Here is an 18,975-nt window from a genome sequence, read left to right on the forward strand (position 1 = left end):
AAAAACACATAACATGTATACGAAGAATATAAACAAGGCATTCAAAAGTTTTCTTGAGTTGGCCTGTGTCAAAGTGTTGTGGTTGAGTTTGTTCTTGTTATGTATGGTGTTCCTTGTGCTGTGGAACTGTAGGGGTTTCCAGCAGTTTTCTCAAAGAATTATACTAAATCTCTGTATTTTAAAGAACCACCTCGAGTCACTCTTGTTGGAAAAGACTTCCTTTAGAGGTCATAAGAATTCTGTGACTGCATTAATCACAATGGAAAAGACTATCACTGTGTATAGACTGTGATAATACAGTAAAATAGAGTATTTTTTGAATTATGCAAATCTGATATGTATTTATATATTGATCTGTAATTTCTAAATTTCTTTCAAATGTAATGCTGGATTTAAGTTAATACTACAGTGACTTCATAGTTCCTGACAATAAAGCTGCAATTGAGGAAAGCTGAAGGAAGAGAAATATTGGCAGTTACTATGTAAAAGCCAAGGATGTGAAGGTGTCAAGAGAGGATTTTGAAATAAGAGAAAAAGTTGAATTAAAAAAAAACCTTCACACAAAAAATCCTGAAAAAATTATGAAAATGAAGTATAGACTCTGCAGTAACTATTTTGAGATGAAAAAGAACATTCAAGGTTTTTTCAAAATTACCTACACAAAAAACCTTCACAAAACAAGGTCAAAGTTCAGTTCCAGAGCAGTAGAATTCTGCAGCAAGATTACTGGGGTGTAGCAAAGCATGTAAGTTATAAATAGTTAACTTTGGCTTCCTGTTCTTCCATACAGTAATTGATAAAGACAGCAACATAGCACAGCGATTGCAAGACTGTCCTCCTGAAGGCAATACAAATTTCTGAATTCTTAAGGACGAAAAGCATCAACGTAAACATTTTCAAAGGCTTTCAGCTACACCACGTAAAATCCACATACAATCACATCTGTAACTGAGTAGAAGGCGACTCTAGGAGAGAGAATCAGGTTGAGGAAAACATCACTGGAATTCATAGTTAGAATTTTGTCATCTCCACTGTTTCCACCAGTATTGCCTTAGCCGAAGAAAAAATAACCTAAACCAAATTCCAGTCAGATATATAAATTGCATTATTTTTGCAGAACTTAATCAGCCTGAAACAGCTCAGAACTTGCCTAATGGTAAAGTCTTCACATCAGAGACTTTAGCATCATACATGCTTACAGCCATGTATCATCCAGAAAGAAGCTTGCATCACTCTGTCTTAGTAATATTAATTTTCTGTAACAAACCCCTGACAATTCTTTTTAGTATTTCCAGTTATGACCAGCTTGCTTAACCACCACTTTTCAACATTTTTTTCAATATGGATACCTAGCCATTTACTGAACATGAGCTCATCCCTCATATTTTTTTCTGAAAGACTTCAGCTCATTAACAAATAACTGAATCGATCTCAAGTATTTACGAGAAGGTAATATTTTAGGACAAGCAATGTCCAGAACATGGATATTATGGATTTTGTGCTGCAGCCTAGTTTATCTCAAAACATCACTGAAACTGAAAGCATATTTCAGCTTAATATTCATCACTGAAAAAAAATACTGTATTCTGTCTACTACATAGTGGTTAATTTCTGAGCTTGCTCAGAGTAAGACAGAATGCCAAGGGCTGACTGCAATATCCCAGAATTAAATTACTTCATCTAAAATCTTAATGTGGGGAGAGGCCAGAAATGCTCTTTATTATCTCCCCTCAAGAGAAAAATAAGGAAAAGGGCAGACTTCAGCTGCAAAGCAGGAGTGGAAAAATCGAATACAGGTACTGTTAAAGTCCATAATCAGAACATACTCAGTAAAATCATCTACTGTTTGTATGGCAGAATTTGCACATCAAGCTCCTCTGAAACTTCTGAGTATTCAATAAAACAGGTGAGAATTTTCAGAGAAAGTTAAAACTAGGGAACAAACCATGAATCACTACGCCAAGAAAACATTGTCACTTAATGTGTAGAAAAAAATTTACATTCAAAGTTAACTAAAATATGTAACTAAAAGGCATGTAGATGTAGATTACTTCAAATGGTTCTTACCTCATGATTGTAATCCAATATTCCTTTCAAAATTTTCTTCAGGTTGCTTACCTATTTGACAAGAAGGAGGAAATACAATACATTATACAGAATACAGGATACACATGCAAAAATTATCTGAAAGTCGGCAATCACAGAGGAATCACACAAAAGAAGCATATTAACTTCTATTTGCCCACAGTTAAATTTAGAATCATGAAACTTAGGCAACAGTCCCTTATGATCAGACTTCCAGATGCGATCACAAATCTTTATTAATTGACAGAGCCCATTTGTATTTACAGAAAACATCACATTGTGTTGGATAGGATTTAGATCAGATCTTAAAGCGCAATTTTATTTTTTTGAATACTTGTTTATTTTAGGATTATCTTTGTATCTGGAAGTTGAAGCATTCTTCTCTTGAAGTATCCTAGTAATCAACTCTGCAGAGGTAAACCAAACCAAAGCTAGCTATTGCTCAATATCTTCCTTTATTCCCAACTAATTCTATGTTTAATTTGTTATTTTTCTCAATAATTATTCCTCTTAGTTCTTTCTTTTTCATTCCTGTCATTCTTTTCCGCCCCGCCCTCCCTCTCAGTTCTTACAATTGAATGTCTGTCTTACAGCATCAAGACAAAATTCACATTTCTCAGTGATGACTTCACTGCTACACAAAGGTTCACTTGCATAACCAATGGCACCAGTTAAGTCTCTCCTGCTGAACAGAATCTATACCACATTTCCCTAGTACTGAGTACTGCTCCTTTTCCAGCAAAAAGCCATTTGCATCAAGTCCCTCAGAATAAAGAGCGTGATTAAAATTATAAAAATGCCCAGTGGGTCTTACAGGTGAAATCAGACCAGAAAAAAGGAATCTTTGCTGAAAGTAACTGCAACAGATTACTACTAATTTATGTCCAAGCATTTATGCAAAAAATTTATAGTGGCAGTGCACTGTTTTCTGGGATGGAGGAGCAGTTGAGAGAGCTGGGGTTGTCTAGCCTGGTAAAAAGGAAGCTGAGGGGTGACTTTATCCCTGCAACTAATTAAAAGGAGCTAGGTAGGGCTTGGTCTCTTCTCCCAGACGAGCGATAGGACAAGAGGAAATTGTCAAGTTGTGCCAGGGAATGTTTAGATTGGATATTAGGAAGCATATCTTCACCATAAAGGGTTCTCAAGCATTGGAACAGGCTGCTCAGAGAAGCCACAGAGTCACCATTCCTAGGGTGTGCAAAAAGCTGTGAAAGAGATGCACAGCTATGGCATGTTGGGACACAATTTACTGGAGGATTTGGCAGTGCTGGCTTTATGGTTGGAGTCTATGATCTTAAGGATCTTCTCCAACCTAACTGATTCTATGACTCTATGAAGTCTAAACAGGATCTGCAGAGACTGAAACTGATTGAAATAGGATTCACAAAGTTCTGTTGCTGACCACAGTAGCCACAGCAACAAACTGTGAAACTGTAACAAAAGGAGAGCAAAACCACTCAGATTCCAATTGCCTCTGAAGGCCACAGTAACTTCTAGACTCTCAGTTACATTCCAGCTAGGAGATTCTGCCTACTGACAGAAGTCATTTACCTCCAAACAATATGATGAAGCACTGTTAGGAAACATGACACTAAAATCCAAAGACAAACTCAACACTTCAACACACTCAATAGACAAAATAAGGTGATGAAAACAAAATCTAAACTCAAGAAAGGAACAGGCTACACACCTACTCAAAGATTTTTGCCAAGAGATTCAAAGTGATAATGACTTGATTAAGTTACTCCTATTAATCCACTCCTCTTTGGAAACAAGTGCCAGAAATTGATCCCTTATTAAGACATAAGAATACTTTGTCTTCATAATAAATGAAATTTAAGTTGCTCAAGAAACAAAAATTCATTTGGATTTGAAAAGTGACACATCAAATACCTTGACAACCCAGAATGAGAACTGGAGAGGCTACATAGTAGCAAGTTTATAACATTTACTGTCCCTGCCATAGCAGCACAATAATTAGTTTACACCTTCTGCTCTGGAACACGTACTTTTTCTGCACTATTACACACAACACTGCATGTTTCTGTAAGAGATACAACTATCTTCCAGCTGTCTGCCCAAAAGCAACCACCACCATCACGGAAAGGCGATGCACAATCATAACCAAGGTCTGCAATAGATTTAAGAATTTAAATAAATTAAGGAATTTTATGTCAAATCACCACAAAGAATACGGCACTGATTGGGATATAATTTTCAAACTTGATTCATTAAAATCTTCCAGTTTGTAATTTACCTGAGTCTGCTGCAGAAAGACCCACAGAAACGTAAAGGCCATGTTGCAGAATTTAAGTCCAGTTTACCGATGAGAACATTGTGAGGAACCTTGAACTTGAACATAATCCCAAAAAAATGAGAAACACCTATGAAATATTTTATTTTCCCTTTCCTTGTAAGCATTTTTGAATCTTCCTCCATATAACCTTCACAGAGCTTAGAGTTGGGACACTGGAACAAAACCAATATTGATCAAAATCTGTCAAAAACTAGCACATAGAGCAGCATCCTTGGAAAAAGAAAACAGTAAACAAACTGAAAAAGAAATCTTGTCTTTGCAGTCCCATTTTATTTCACAGTCAACCAACAGTACCAGCGTAATGTGCTTTCAAGAATTAACTGTACCATCTTTGTATCTGGCACACAATCGGACAATTGTGAGGGTTAAGCAGCTTCTTTATAGACTGGCTTAAAGTTAACAATGATCTCCAGTATTACTCAGAGGGGTCTAGATTTTTTTTCTAACTTCATTTGCAGTGAATATACTTAGATGGTTCTACAGCGACTGGCAGAGAGAGAATCATCATAGGGAAACTACCACAAATGTTCTGTACTTTGAGATTCAACTCAGTGGCTCCACTAACATTTGTGAGGTTATAGTACAAAGAAGGAAGATTTCAAGCAACTGAATATAAATGAACAGCCTAAGAAAGTGTTAAAGACAAACAATTATATCAGAAAAATAAATGACTGCAGGTGACAGTTGCTCACAACTATTTTTTCTTTCCTAAGTATATGGGGAAAACCTAACTATAGTTTTAAAAAGGCCATTAAATTATGTAATGATAGAATGTAACAGATAGAATTTCAAGTATTGATCATGACTATAAAGTGCCATATCATCCTTTGGACATCAGCCCATGACCACATGGGATGCCTATTTGCTTCCATCAGCAACTTTACCTCCTCCTTTCCCATAAAAAGCACATACACTACCCACCCAATCCCTTTTAACATCCAGACCCTGCATCCATATTTCCCTTGAAAAAGACATGAAACTTGCTGGGGTAAAAAAAGTGACAAGTACGCTTTATTCCACCTCAAAAGCTGTTGCAGTTCACAACAATGAGATCAGTAAGTATTTCTACACAAAGCTCTATCCATTTTCAATCTCTTTTGGATCTGCCCTTTCCTGTTTATTTCTCCTATCTCCTTTTACAAAGGGCAGAATATTTGCTCTGAGCTAATGCGTCCACACAAAGGCAACCTGCATGTTCTCACTCCTCTGAACACCTAAATTTCACTAAAATCCACAGCAGAGCTGTGGGGGAGTTCTGTATGTTAAATTATCATCACCCCCACAGTTAACAGCCACCTTGGCTATAGTACTTAGCGCACAGTTTTCAGTATGAGACTGACCCTTAGTACAGAGCATTAAGCTGATAAACTGAGTGGAATGAATGCAGAGATGATGTGGCAACACTATACAACTTAACTTTTGTGTGGTTTATCTCTCCTATTTTTCTTTTCTTCTCACCTGTCATATGAAATCTCTATTTATTTAGTTACAATTTACTTACTGTTTCCAGCCTCAGGTCTCAAGGGTAGTCTGTCTAGATTTCTCTCTTTACAAATACAGTTGTGTAACAAATGGAAAGCCTGCTGAAGTGCACAGCAGAAAATGCCCTTGGTTTTTTCTCCAACATTAGCATCCACACTCCAATTTTGCATTATCCTTGTATCACATGTATGACTGAAATCCTGTTTGCACTGAAGACTCCGTGCAAGTTGACTTATCTTTATTTCAGATCCTGAATAACCTCTGGAAGTGTTGCTAGGGCACACTTACAAGTGTTGAGAGAATTCTTAATCAATGACCTTCAGATTCCTCATTATGTTACATTCTTCCATATGCACTGCAAAGGAGGGGGTGCAGGGGAGGAAGGGGTAGGTGAGTGTGGGAGTGTACGTGGCTGTGTGTGTGCATACACAAGGAAGTGAGAAAGTGTGTGCACGCATCGTTTGCATTGCTTCCACCACACGCATTAGGTTTCTGATTTATACTGCATTTTGCAGGACCGTGTCTCATCACTGATTACAGATGGAACCGAGGGAAAGACTGTATCATGAGTTTGGGGGTTATCCCCCTTCAGACTATCTCTTACCAAAAAGAATCCCCAAAAGAACATACCCAGATACTTCCTTGAGTTAAATGACAAATAAAGAAAAATTAAATGTGGCTCTGAACACAGAGAGCATTATATTTGGAGATGCTGTTGGCTTAGGAATTAAGGGTATATCAAAAGAGAATTAAACATATCAGTTGTCAATTATCTTTTTGACAGAAATGAATGCTGGCTTACAGTACACCTATAATCTCTGCTTCTTGCTTGCAGAAAAAAACATTCACATAACAGGCTTCCATCCTTATCATATAAAACCCTCTAAAAGGCTGCTCATGGATAACTGCTCCTTACCCTACAAAAGAACAAGAAAAGTAGTAGCAAAAATGATACTATACACTGAAAACTAGCTTCCACTACTCCACAAGTCAAGCCAGTTTGTACTGTAGAAGAATTCAGAGCAAACATAACTGTACTACAGCAAGGAGTCAAACTTAATTCTCAAAACCCAGGTTTGTTTACTTAGATTACAGCATTCACTGGTTATTCCACATTGCAATATTGTAACAAACTGTAGTAGCTGCAGAAAGGCTAATATCTCATGCTGCTCAATAATGGAACAAACACAGCTTACTACTACATACATCCATAAAATTGTTGTTTAAACTGATACCTAGTCTGAATGCCAAAGCAAAAAGCCCAGAAGAAAAGTCAAAAATCAAGCTGAACAATGCATTTCCTTCCTTTTCCAATCTTTCAACACTGGATGGAAGGGAGGGGGGAAAGCATGACAATTTTATCTCATCCCTCAGACAGTCAACAGTTTATTCTGTAATTGCCAAAACTGGTATGTGTGTATCAAATCAGTAACTTGTTTCTTGATTAAGGAATTTCACTCCTGCAAAATTTTGGCCACTGACTTACTTTCTATGCTGTCTTCCATTTTCAATGAAGGTTTTACATTGAAGATGCCATCTTCTCCAGCATGAAATAGTAGGTTGTACACATTTTAAATTCTGACCACATTAAAGTGTTCAGTTGTACATTATGGAGAAAATGCTTTTGCTATTTTTTTTTTCGGTTTTACAATCATAAAATTGTAGATGAAAAATACGGTTTTTTTGTTGCCCAAGGGAAGACACAAACTGCTATAGAGGCAGATGTATGGTATGACCCAGAAATTTTAGCCCTGAAGAAGTAACAACATGTTTCTCTACTAAACACAGTAGACCTGGTCAGCTGTAAAAACTAGAATGCTTGCTGAATGGTTCCTTTTTCGCAAGTCCCTTGAGTTCTAACATTTCTCTTTTCTATCCTGTGCATTGCTCAATCTCTCAAGTCTGGCAACTTGTCCTGAAAACAAGAATATAAAAAGATCCTTGTGAATATATACATTTCTTTTAAACTGGTACAGCAACAGGAAAAATATTTTTAGTGACTGCATTATTGCAGTTATCAGAAAATTAACTGCTAAACAAAACAAAACATTGAAAGCTGAGTCACATATTCTTGTTTATTCTCCATGTGGGACAGCACACAGTTTAAAATTAACAATTACATCACTCATCACTCTCCCAGGTAACAAGTGACAGGACAGGAGGAAATGGCCTCAAGTTGCATCAGAGGAGTTTTGGATGAAATATTAGGAAAAAAACTTCCATGGGAAGGGTTGTAGAGCACTGGAACAGGCAGCCCAGTGAAGTGGTGAAGTCACCATTCCTGGAAGTTCAAAAAATGTGCAGATATGGCATTTGGGGACACAGTTTAATCGTAAACGTGGTGGTGGTGCTAGGTGGACAGTTGGACTTGATCTTAAAAATCTTTTCCAACCTTAACAATTCTATAATTCCACCCTTTTCTGAGTACTTCCAGCAACAGTGGTTAGGAGGGCTATATCAGGCCTACACTAAGCTCTCCCAGACCCTCCTAACCACAGTTTAACAAAGCAGAACTACCCACATGTTAAATTTTGAATTGTTTTTATGTATGTTCCCCTATTAGAGTGGCTCCTTCATGTGGTTCATAATACTGAGGGCTTGTACAAGTGGTGACTATTGTACCATGCGGTATCAGAAACAGAGTGACCATGTTTAGCAACAGGAATATAATGCAGCTCATTACGGTGACCCGTGAAGTAACCCAGTTATCATTTCTTATGCTGCTTCTTAAAATATGAAAGAAAATCTGTAACATGGACTCGAATTTGAGTATGCTGTCTACATCTTAAATTTAGTAACCAACACAGGTCTAAAAGGAAGTTGTACTGAGGTGGGGGTCAATTTTCTTTCAATTAGCAAGTGATAGGACAAGAGGAAATGGCCTCAAGTTGTGCCAGGGGAAGTTTAGATTGGATATTAGGAAAACATTCTTCACCAAAAATGTTATCCAGCATTAGAACGGGCCACCCAAGGCCACGGTGGAGCCACCATCCCTGCAGATATTTAGAAGATGTGTAGATGTGCCACCTGGGGACGTGGTTTAATGGTGGACTTGACAGTGCTGAGTTAACAGCTGGACTTCATGATCTTAAGTGTCTTTCAGCTAAATGATTCTATGAATAGAAATGTTGAGACTGATGTGTTCCCACATGACAGGTTATAAATGACTGATTGGCTGGTAGACATTTACTAAGAATGTTTACTCCCACATAAAGAAGAACAGTTTGCAAAATATGGGATTACTTCCCTGGTTAAAAAACAGAATTAAAATATCACACTTATGTCTTTCAGTATTCTTCATGATTGGGAAAGTGGTATACAAAAAGTTGGATTACACTTCTTTTTTAAACCAAAAAATAATCAGTCTTGTTTACATAGATACATGAAAAACAAGATGGAATAACACGAGAAAGAAACTGAAATTTGACCTATGTTTTTCCAATGTCAGTCACATAAGGAAGCTACTAGATTGCTCAGCGCTTTTTTTTTTCACACCTTCTAAGCTTTGCATCTGTCAAACTGTTGGGAGACATAAAAAAATATTTATTCCCCAAGCTCCATATGACAGTTACAGAATCTGCTGTTCTGCTTTCAGTCAGCTGAAATCTGTTATAACAAACAGTTCTCAATTCATTGTTCTCCAAACTGAACAGCCAAGACTTAGGAAAAAACCCCAAAGAGACATTTCATAAATAAGTAAAATCTTGCATCCAGCTGTTCACTAGCAATTCCATATGTGCCTCTTGGAAAAGTTCATTCAAATTAACTGCTCTACATACAACAGAACTCAAAAGAGTTGTAAAGCTTTATTTAGGGATCATGTCTTTTACTCACCAGTCAGTCAATATATCCTCATCAGGGTACCCACGTGTTTGCTGGCAGCCCTACTAGATGAAACATTCTAAAGCATTCCAGGCTTGCACACAGCTAGGCCAGACAGCAGAGACCACGCTGATGGGTCTGCTGGCCAAGTTGGAACACACGCAGCAATAGTGTGCTCCACCTTTCCCTCAGGCAATCCAGCAAGTTATGTCGACAAGCCTGTAAGTACTAGAGCATTTCACAGCTGTAACTGCTCCTGATATGCTCAAAATGGACTTTGGTGGCTGGAACAAAATGGTTTTACAGGAAACATGACTTAACAGGCAAATCATACTGCTCTGTTTTCCCAATTAGTCAGGCCAAACCCAGACATTTAGAAAGGTGCACAGATCATTATCTGAACCAAACTAGTCAGAAACCACACTAACATCGGCATGTAAAACTACATTCTTCAGGTTCCAAAGCAAAATGCTCTTCAGTTGTAGCACTGTAAATTCTGTTCCCTTAAGGCTTGCAGAAAAAGTACGAGAATGCCAAGTGATACAAATGACCCAGCAAACAGACTGTGGTGAAAACTTATGCTGAGTAGAAACAGAAAACACATGACTTCCTCTCCCTGAAGCTCAATAGTTCTGCAGAACTGACAAAGTAAAAGAAAGCAACATTTTGTCATTTTTCTGTATAGGTTATTATCCTCCTATTTTTATGCAACTGCTTCTCAGAGCTCCTTTTACTAAAGCTACTTTCACAATGTTCATTAAAAAATATATTTCATTCAATATCTGAAAAACAACAGAGGTAACTGATGCATAAAATCTGTTTTAATATTTTCCTTTTAAATAACTGAAACCTATTTACAGGTTCAAAATGTTTATTCTTTCCTAAACTGTGCAAAACTACAACATAGGAAGTATAAAAACAAGTAAGTGTAACTAAAACTTCTAAAATTTGAAATTATGTACTATAAAGCAAGGTCCTCATGTAGAAATATGCCAGTATTTACACATAATATTTATTAAGAACTGAAATGCAGATTCATAGACAAGCAAAGTAATTCAAATACCTTTAGCCTCCAGTTATCTCCTACTTCTGTTTTGATTCTGTTCAGCCAATTTTCATCGAAGTAAGCTGGATCTCTGAAACAGAGAAAGTGTGGAGTATTAAAAACAGGTTAGAGAAACTGCGAGTACACCTCAGTCATTAAGCCACTATCTCAGGTTTGAGGTTACTTACATGATTACCTCTTCTATATGAAACAGTGGTTGAGTATCCTGTCAATACCCACTTTTCTAAGGCCTTGGACCCTGTTGAAGGCACAGCTTCCCTTGGGTGCCACAAGCAATTAGTGCTTTTGAGGAAACTGCCGCATTTGGAATGCATTTTGCCAGTTTGTCCCCCGTAAATCCCACTTCTCACTTCTGTTCTGGTGCTGAAGCAGCACTTACTTGCAGTCTTGGAAAGTGTTAAATACTTTTCCACATACTATGGACCTCTACTGCTGTACTCTGCTTACAACGAAACTTCTAAATGAAAAGCTTCAGACTGAACAATATCTATGCTGTTTTTATACAGTGAGAAGAGTTAAAAAGTATCACTGAAGTTTTTACAACTGAGAACATCTCACTACTACTTCATCTACCAAATATTATCAACTTTTGCAAATCTCTTTTCAAATCTTTTTGTGAACATCCTTCCTCAAAAAATTTTCTATCCTCTGCACTTTTAGTGAGGCAATCTAGACAAAGAACAGAAAACTCCTACTGCTTGCAGAGTATATTTCTGTTTCCACAAATTACTTTTCCCTCTTCATTCTTTTCCAAGCACCTTCCACAAGTTGCTTCTCCAAGACACCTCCCAACACACTCCTGCGGCCAAGTTCCAAGATTATCTAAAAGGCCAACATGTTCTACTGTTGGTGGTTTCAGTCAAACTTCCCCTTTATCATACAGAATTTTGAAAATGCTACAATCAGAGTTAAGGAGAGAGAATGTGCTACATAAAACTGGTTTTAAAGGAACAGGCCAGTCTAACATAAGGAAAGGCTTGTGCTTCATCCAACATATAAAGTTAATACAGTCAAAGAAAATGGCTTTTCTTTTTTTTGTTAGCATAAGGCTCTTAAAGAGTCAGTGTGGTAGAGCAGGTTACAGTTCACATGAAGTATTCCCTTTTCTGGACTTACACTGCTGCATTTGCTGAGTACTATTAGACACTGCTGTACCGTCTACAGACAGAAGGGTTCTGGACTGAGCTCTTTTTTTAAGGGCAAAATACCACTGGATCTCTTGGCAAAAGTACAAGAAATCTCTGAACATGCCTGGAAAATGAAATAACATCTATATCCAATACACTGTAAACCAGCAATTAGATCAGTACTTTTATTAGGGCAAAGACTTTGTGGCTGCACTTTATACCTGATGCACAGTATCTCCTATATTCATTCCATCTTTCCCAAAATGCCTTCACAATGCATCAAGGTCTGCAAGCTGTATTACAATTCCAAGATACAGCAATGTAGAAAGATCACAAATGGCAACATTCCTCTAATGACACATTCCCGCTGCTATATCTGCACATTTTGTTACAGACTCTGGTGAAGATGGCAGCATATTTCCTCTCCTTTGACATGGCATCCGCAAACATGTATCTTGAAGAACGGCTTTAATTATTAGTTAAGTCGATGACTCCAAATTACTTCCAATCAAAACAGTACAGTTCTAGCACAGGTGACAGACTCTTAAACTAAGAAACAGAAAAAGAAATGTCTTATGCAGAGTTTCATCTGGTTTTGAAATAGATGTTTTCAAATAGCTTTCAATGGCCTCTCTGCCTTGAGAAGACAAGTAAAGCTAGGAATGAAATTGGTAAAAATACGCGTATGAGCTATAACATACGAAGAAGACTCCCATTCAGCTTTCACATGAAACAAATAGGTCTCCTTGCAAAAAGCCTTAACTAAAAAGTTTTAATGTGCCTAACTTTCCCTCAATCACAACAAAATCATCTGGACAGTAATGAAAACATGGGAGTTCAAGCCCCATTTTAGGTGTGGAGTTCAAAAAACACTCTAATATCTCTCAAATGCATCTTCTGGAAATTGCCAACACACAAGTAAGCCTTGCTTAACAACTCCAAAATATTTGTGTGGCCGAGAAAGCAGGTACGACTAACTACTTGTGCTTCACCAGCAAAAAAGATCAACAGAACATTTTTTAAGGACTGCACGTTATAATTTTAAAGGCTGCGCTTGGTCACTAACACCTTCAGCTATTTCAAGGCTACAGTGCCACTAAAACTGACTTACTATTTTCATGGTAAATAATGACTCTAATAAGCAACATGGCTAAGCATAAACAACATCTCACAAGGAAAATTGTATTTGGACTGACAGCTGATATGGCATACCCAATTTTCAACAATAAGAGCACTGATAAGAGCATCAGCTGAGGAAGAGTAACAGGATTTCAGAGTTAGGTCCAACTCACTCCACTCAGGAAGACTCAGGAATAGAACCTAAGCAGCTTTTTTCAATTACTACTGTAATAAAGTAACACATGGATGAGCAACCAGTCTTGATGGAAGTCATATGTTGCAACTTTGATTCAGGTGGGTCTGGTTTGCAACAGTTATAGGCTACCTAAACCTTTATATATGCCAGACATACATAAGGAAGGTCCAGAGGATTAAATCTAAGCTCAGTGTGGTAGCCCTCTTCCACAGATCCCATTTGTTTTTTATTTTTATGTATACAAACCACATGGAAGCACCCCAGGGTCCAGCAGCTGACAAGCAATTCATGCAAAATCATCACCATGTTACAGTGGTCAAAACAGCACCAACAACTGTCTTTAGAGAACTTTCATACAGGTTACACAATAACTAATAGCATACTGCAAGAACACCTTGCCAGGAATACCGTAAGCAGATAAGCAACATCCTGTCCTTTAACATAAATCACCTGCCCTTATAATTTTATTTGTCTTCAAAAGTCCAATTAAATCCATGATTAATAGCAACAGAAATGCTTTCTCTACATACCAAACTACTGGAAATCAAATCTGAAATAAAAATTATTCCATGAGAATTTGCACACATACTTTTTAACGGGGGCTTCCAGGTGTTAGGTCATTCACAGTCCTTGCTGCAAACACTATCCTTCTGCTACTGTTTTGTAAAACAGGATCCAATCCTATTCCAAGTTTTTTAGCTACCTTAGTCTGTGTCATTAGGAAAAACTGCATCATTCTTATGGTATTTGAAAAAGCATCACTAACGAAATATGAAAACGTGTGGTTGAGAATTGAGTAGCTAAACCTACTACCTCATTTTGAAGAATCACTGCACTAAAGGACAGCAGAAAACTGACTGGAGTATCATCATTACCATGACATGACTTGTTGATGAACCAAGTCCTTTGAATTCAGTAAGTTCCTGAGCCCAGATGGCAACTTAGACCATCTCTTGTACTGGATCACTTTCAGGTTTAGAGAGGTATTTGTGTATCAGTTGATTGCTGCCTAGTATCTGAACAGTACTGTAGATAATTGGGACTTCTCTTCAGAGCACTGTTGTTAATGCTCTACCACTTCATGTGATGTTTTCAGCAGTACTCATTTATACCATTTCCATCTTATTTTATATGCAAAATTTCCTTTATTTAAGCAGTCATCTCTGCATATCACAGATGCCAAGAGACAGAAATACTCTTCTGAAGAAAACCAACCCACAGAGCATGTAGTGTAACTCATGATTATTACTCATTTTGACAGTGGTACAGTAAGGTGCTTCAAGAAACATCTGTTTACAAAAATTTCCCTCCCCCAGTGATGCACAAAAGCATGGCTTTTGTGTTTTGCATGTGTCAAAACAGACACAGTGTGCTGCAATGTATAATACATCAAATGAATAATTCATTAGGAGGGACACCATGCACAGATGGCAAATGAAAATACATCCCATCTCTTACATTTAAAAGGCCAGTATGATTTAAGATGAGCCAAAACAAGAGAGACACCTGGTACTAAACAGCCTCCAGAGTGAGATGAAAGGAAAATTTTAAAACATAGTATAAAACAGGGAATCAAGCTGTGCTAGGGATACCAGTGGACAGTACAAACATAAGTAACATCAGTGAAGACTGAAAGGGGAAGGAAAAAGAAAAAAACCCAGAAAATAAGGATGCAACTAAGAGGTAAGCTATGGCACTTCTACCAGCATACGCTACATGATTTTAAGCAGACAGTCTACTCATAGACAGTTTAAACATCTTTCTCCTGGAATACAACAACACTCTGTCAAATAATCATCAACACTGACTGTGTACAGACATCTTATATTACTGTGTTTCACATCAGTGCTAGTCGGGACCAATAACCTTCACATCTGAGCACTAACAAACAGTGAATCTTACAGAATAACATAAAAAAGGTAAGCTAAAGTCTGGGCTGAATTTCCTCCCCCAAGACAATACAGTTAGCACTGGAGAATTCCATTCAATGGTACTATAAACCAAGACTTGAAGATAAAGCTTTTATGCTACAAAAAAGGAAAACGTCCTTCAGAGACTTACCAATAACTGTTTATAACAACTGAAGAGTGTAAATGTAACACTCATGCTTGGTTACATGGAATACATTTCTGCCGTTTTATACCACACACTACATCAGTATTGAAAAGCTTCTGAAGGTGTCAGTAATTTCTTCTGGAACCTCTTCTTCCCACAGCTTCTTCCAGCAGATTTGTTACAGAGAATTCTGCTACTTTCATCGTGATGATTGGCTAGCCCTGTATCATTTCATTTTCATCAGTGCTTTACCTCACTTAATTTGCTTTGCTCATCGACAACATTTTCTTCATTCATAGTGAACTTTTTTTAAACTTGCACTGGATATATTAATCTGCTATTTCAACTATGTTTAAACATTAATTAATTTACTATTCTAAAGTGTTGATGCACATGAAATTTGTCAGAATTCTACCCTCCCTATCTTTGCTTAATTAACCTGTTAGTACTATGATGCTCAAAGAACACATACTGTAAAAAAGAGACTCAAACAGCTATACTGAAAACCACCCAATTCTCAGGGAATATGAATTACAAAAAAAGAACTTTACCCTTCTCAATGGAATAAGCGTAACAACATTAAACTTTTGTGTCTGCAGTCACAACAACATATTTGGCCTTTGAAGATAAACTTTTTGAGAGGATTTTGTGCCAAAGGCAACTATTCAAGTTTTCACTAAAAATGACGTGTCGCAGTGACCTGGTGCTTTCAGGCTGTGCTTTTTCTTTGCTGTTTAGTGTCTCTGCATGACTTTTCCCAATAATCTTAAGCACTGAGCTGTCTTGATCTTACACATTTCTGTAACTGCAAAAGTTGTCTTCTAAATAGCTATCTTTCTTGGGACAGAGACAGAACCAATGCTGCTTATATAAAAAGAACCTTTTTGTTTATACAAAAGCCTCCTTTAGACTTGCTTCATATCGCTGAACTTTCCCTAATTCCCAGCTAAATATTCTTCCTGTGGGATCTGCTCAAAAGAGCAAAAAGGGGGTTTCATTGGTACTGTTCAGTTGGTTTTTGTTTCAAAGAAAGAATACTTAAGATAGCTTTGTCAACATGCCACTGATCAATTTTCTAGTCAGCTATAGAAATGCTGATCCCTGTATTTGACCTATGTTCCAATCTCTCATGTCCAGGGAAACAGACAATGTTTGGCTATTCTGTAACCCTACTTCAAAACTCAGAACAATCTGCTGTTACACTTCGTATATTACACTGTTTATCTTCTCTTTTTTAATGTTTGGTTGGTTTTTTTTTTAAAAAAAGCAGTAGTGCTTGCCCCCCAAAGATGGTTCATGTTAACATACAGACTGGGGAATGAGATGCTGGAGAGCAGTGCCATGGAAAGGGCCCTGGGGGTCCTGGTCAGTGGCAAGTTGAACATGAGCCAGCAGTGCCCTGGCAGCCAAGAGGGCTAGCCATGTCCTGGGGGGGCATCAGGTACAGCATCACCAGCTGGTTGAGGGAGAGGATTGTCCTGCTCTGCTCTGCACTGGGGCAGCCTCACCTTGAATATTGTGTGCAGTTTTGGGCACTGCCATATAAGAAGGATATTGAGCTATTAGAGAATGTCCAAAGGAGGGCAATGAAGATGGTGAAGGACCTTGAGGGGAAGCCGTATGAGAAGTGTCTGTGGTCACTTGGTCTGTTCAGTCTGGAGGAGACTGAGGGGAGACCTCATTGCAGTTACAACTTCCTTGTGAGGAGAAAAGGAAGGGCAGACTGATCTCCTCTTTGTGATGACTAGTGGCAGGACCCGAGGGAATGGCCTGAAGTTGTGTCAGGGGAAGTCTAGACTGTGTATTAGAAAAAGGTTCTTCACCTGGATGGTTGTTGGGCACTGAAGAGGCTCCCCAGGGAAGTGGTCACAGCACAAAGCCTGACAGAGCTCAGGAGGTGTTTGGACAATGCTCTCAGGCACATGGTGTGACTCTTGGGGATGGTCCTGTGCAGGGCTAAGGGCTGGACTTGATGGCCCTTGTGGGTCCCTTCCAACTCAATACATTCTGTGATTCCTCTTGTACAATCCAAGATCAGATTGCTGCTGCTCTTCAAAGACTATCTCAACAGGAATGAAGTTAAGATTTAGCAATAGTATTGCTAAATTGCTGCAGGAGAATCTGTGTATTCACTACACAGGTATCCAAATGTTTAATCTGAAGCACAGCTATCAGGAAGTAAAATATCCAAACACTAGTTTTGTCAGGTTCAAACTATTACCTAGTGCATAAAGAAAGAATTATAAATTGCTTAGGTGATCTTTACTGTATAAACTGGACAAACTAAAGAACTTCTGTGTTCAGGGATAGCACGGCCGTTGTTACAGGGAATATTTTAAAATCATGCTACAGAAATGCAATATTTGTATTTTATATGTGTTTTTTAAAACATCAGTTGAAAACAGAACCACACATTAAAAAGTGTTGCTTTGAAATATTTGACTACATTGAGATTTCCCCTTCTCCTCCTTTTATTTTTCATGTGAACTGGCAGTTCTTTCTCTCTTTAGGGATAAGGTTCCTGCTCCTGAGGATCTGCACTTACAGAACAATTCAGTGCCTTCACAGCAGTTATGGCACAAGGAGCTCTGTCAAACAACCCATCTGTGTTCACTAAATCTGAGCCATGCAGTAACACAAGAGGGGAGTGGCAAGTGTTAGCAGGGATGGAGAACTATCACCTGCTGACTAAGGCCACCTAAGAAGGGTTGCTACTTGCTAGGGGTTTGAATTCCTGTCATTGTTGAAAGACTGCCAAAGCTTGTGCAGCTCTTACACAATTACTTTTCCTGCTCTTCTACCTTGGCACAAGCAGTGCAGGTAGAGAAACCTGGAAAGTACTGAGTGTGATTACATAGCTTTGGAAGTTATGATAAAGGTTCAGGGGGTGTTCTTCTTCCCAACTGCATCAGTTAGTGAGAGGGGTTTGAGGAGCAGACAGATCCTGCAGGTCACCAACCAGCTGTGAACTGGTGTTGGCAACAAGGTCTTAGTTTCAATGCCCTTTTCAGAATCAAGGATTGCTTTGAAGAGATGGGATCCACCTGACTATGGTAGGCAAATGCATCTTCACGAGCAGGCTGGCCAACCTTGTAATAACAGTTCTGTAGAAGTAACAACACAGAAAGGAACATTAAGTGACAAAGCAGTGGACTCTATTGAAAAACAAAGGGTCTGGGACAATGTGAACGAGAGATACCTCATAGTCAACAAAACAGAGCTGGGTGAAGAGGGATCACATCAAGCATATGCACATAAATAAGGTAAGGCCTACAGAAAAACACTTCAGGGAAAGCTTCATTCTTGGGCATCAGCAGGATTAGATGCATATGTGGAGTGCTTGGGCACTAATACGTGCGGTACAGAGAACAAACAGGAAGAAACAGAGCTCTGTATGTGGTTAAGGCCACAGTCTCACTGGAATGATGAAGACATGATGGGATGGCTCACATGACAAGGCTGCTGCCATGAATGCAAACAGGCTCTTTGGGAAGAACAAGCCGAGAAGGCAGTGACAAGGGAGACGCCCTTCATGTCACAGAGCAGTGGGGATGCATGAGCTCTCTCTTGGGATGGATATGAGCCAGCTGAGAGATCATGGGTCAAGATGACCAAGCCGACCAACATAAGTGACACTGTTGTATATTCCTGCTACAGATTGCCTGATATGGGTAACATCATTATAGACAAACTGACAAAGCATTAC

At 38.4% G+C, this 18,975-nt stretch overlaps 1 protein-coding gene across 5 annotated transcripts in view; it reads right to left on the reverse strand.

Annotated features, from left to right (window-relative positions):
* HOOK3 (hook microtubule tethering protein 3) overlaps nucleotides 1–18,975 on the reverse strand; it is a 95,991-nt gene that overhangs the window by 50,662 nt on the left and 26,354 nt on the right. For 4 of the 5 annotated variants that reach the window (XM_071581404.1, XM_071581402.1, XM_071581403.1 and 1 more), the window contains exons 3-4: nucleotides 10,770–10,842; nucleotides 2,068–2,118 (exon numbers count right to left, since the gene is read on the reverse strand). In XM_071581404.1, coding sequence (XP_071437505.1) covers nucleotides 2,068–2,118; nucleotides 10,770–10,842 — 124 coding nt within the window. Of the gene's footprint in view, nucleotides 1–2,067; nucleotides 2,119–4,342; nucleotides 4,438–10,769; nucleotides 10,843–18,975 lie in introns of those variants that run through there. The other variant, XM_071581405.1, reaches the window with a different exon arrangement.

The sequence above is a fragment of the Pithys albifrons genome, chromosome Z, assembly GCF_047495875.1.
Source record: "Pithys albifrons albifrons isolate INPA30051 chromosome Z, PitAlb_v1, whole genome shotgun sequence".
In the NCBI taxonomy this organism is placed as follows: Eukaryota; Metazoa; Chordata; class Aves; order Passeriformes; family Thamnophilidae; genus Pithys; species Pithys albifrons.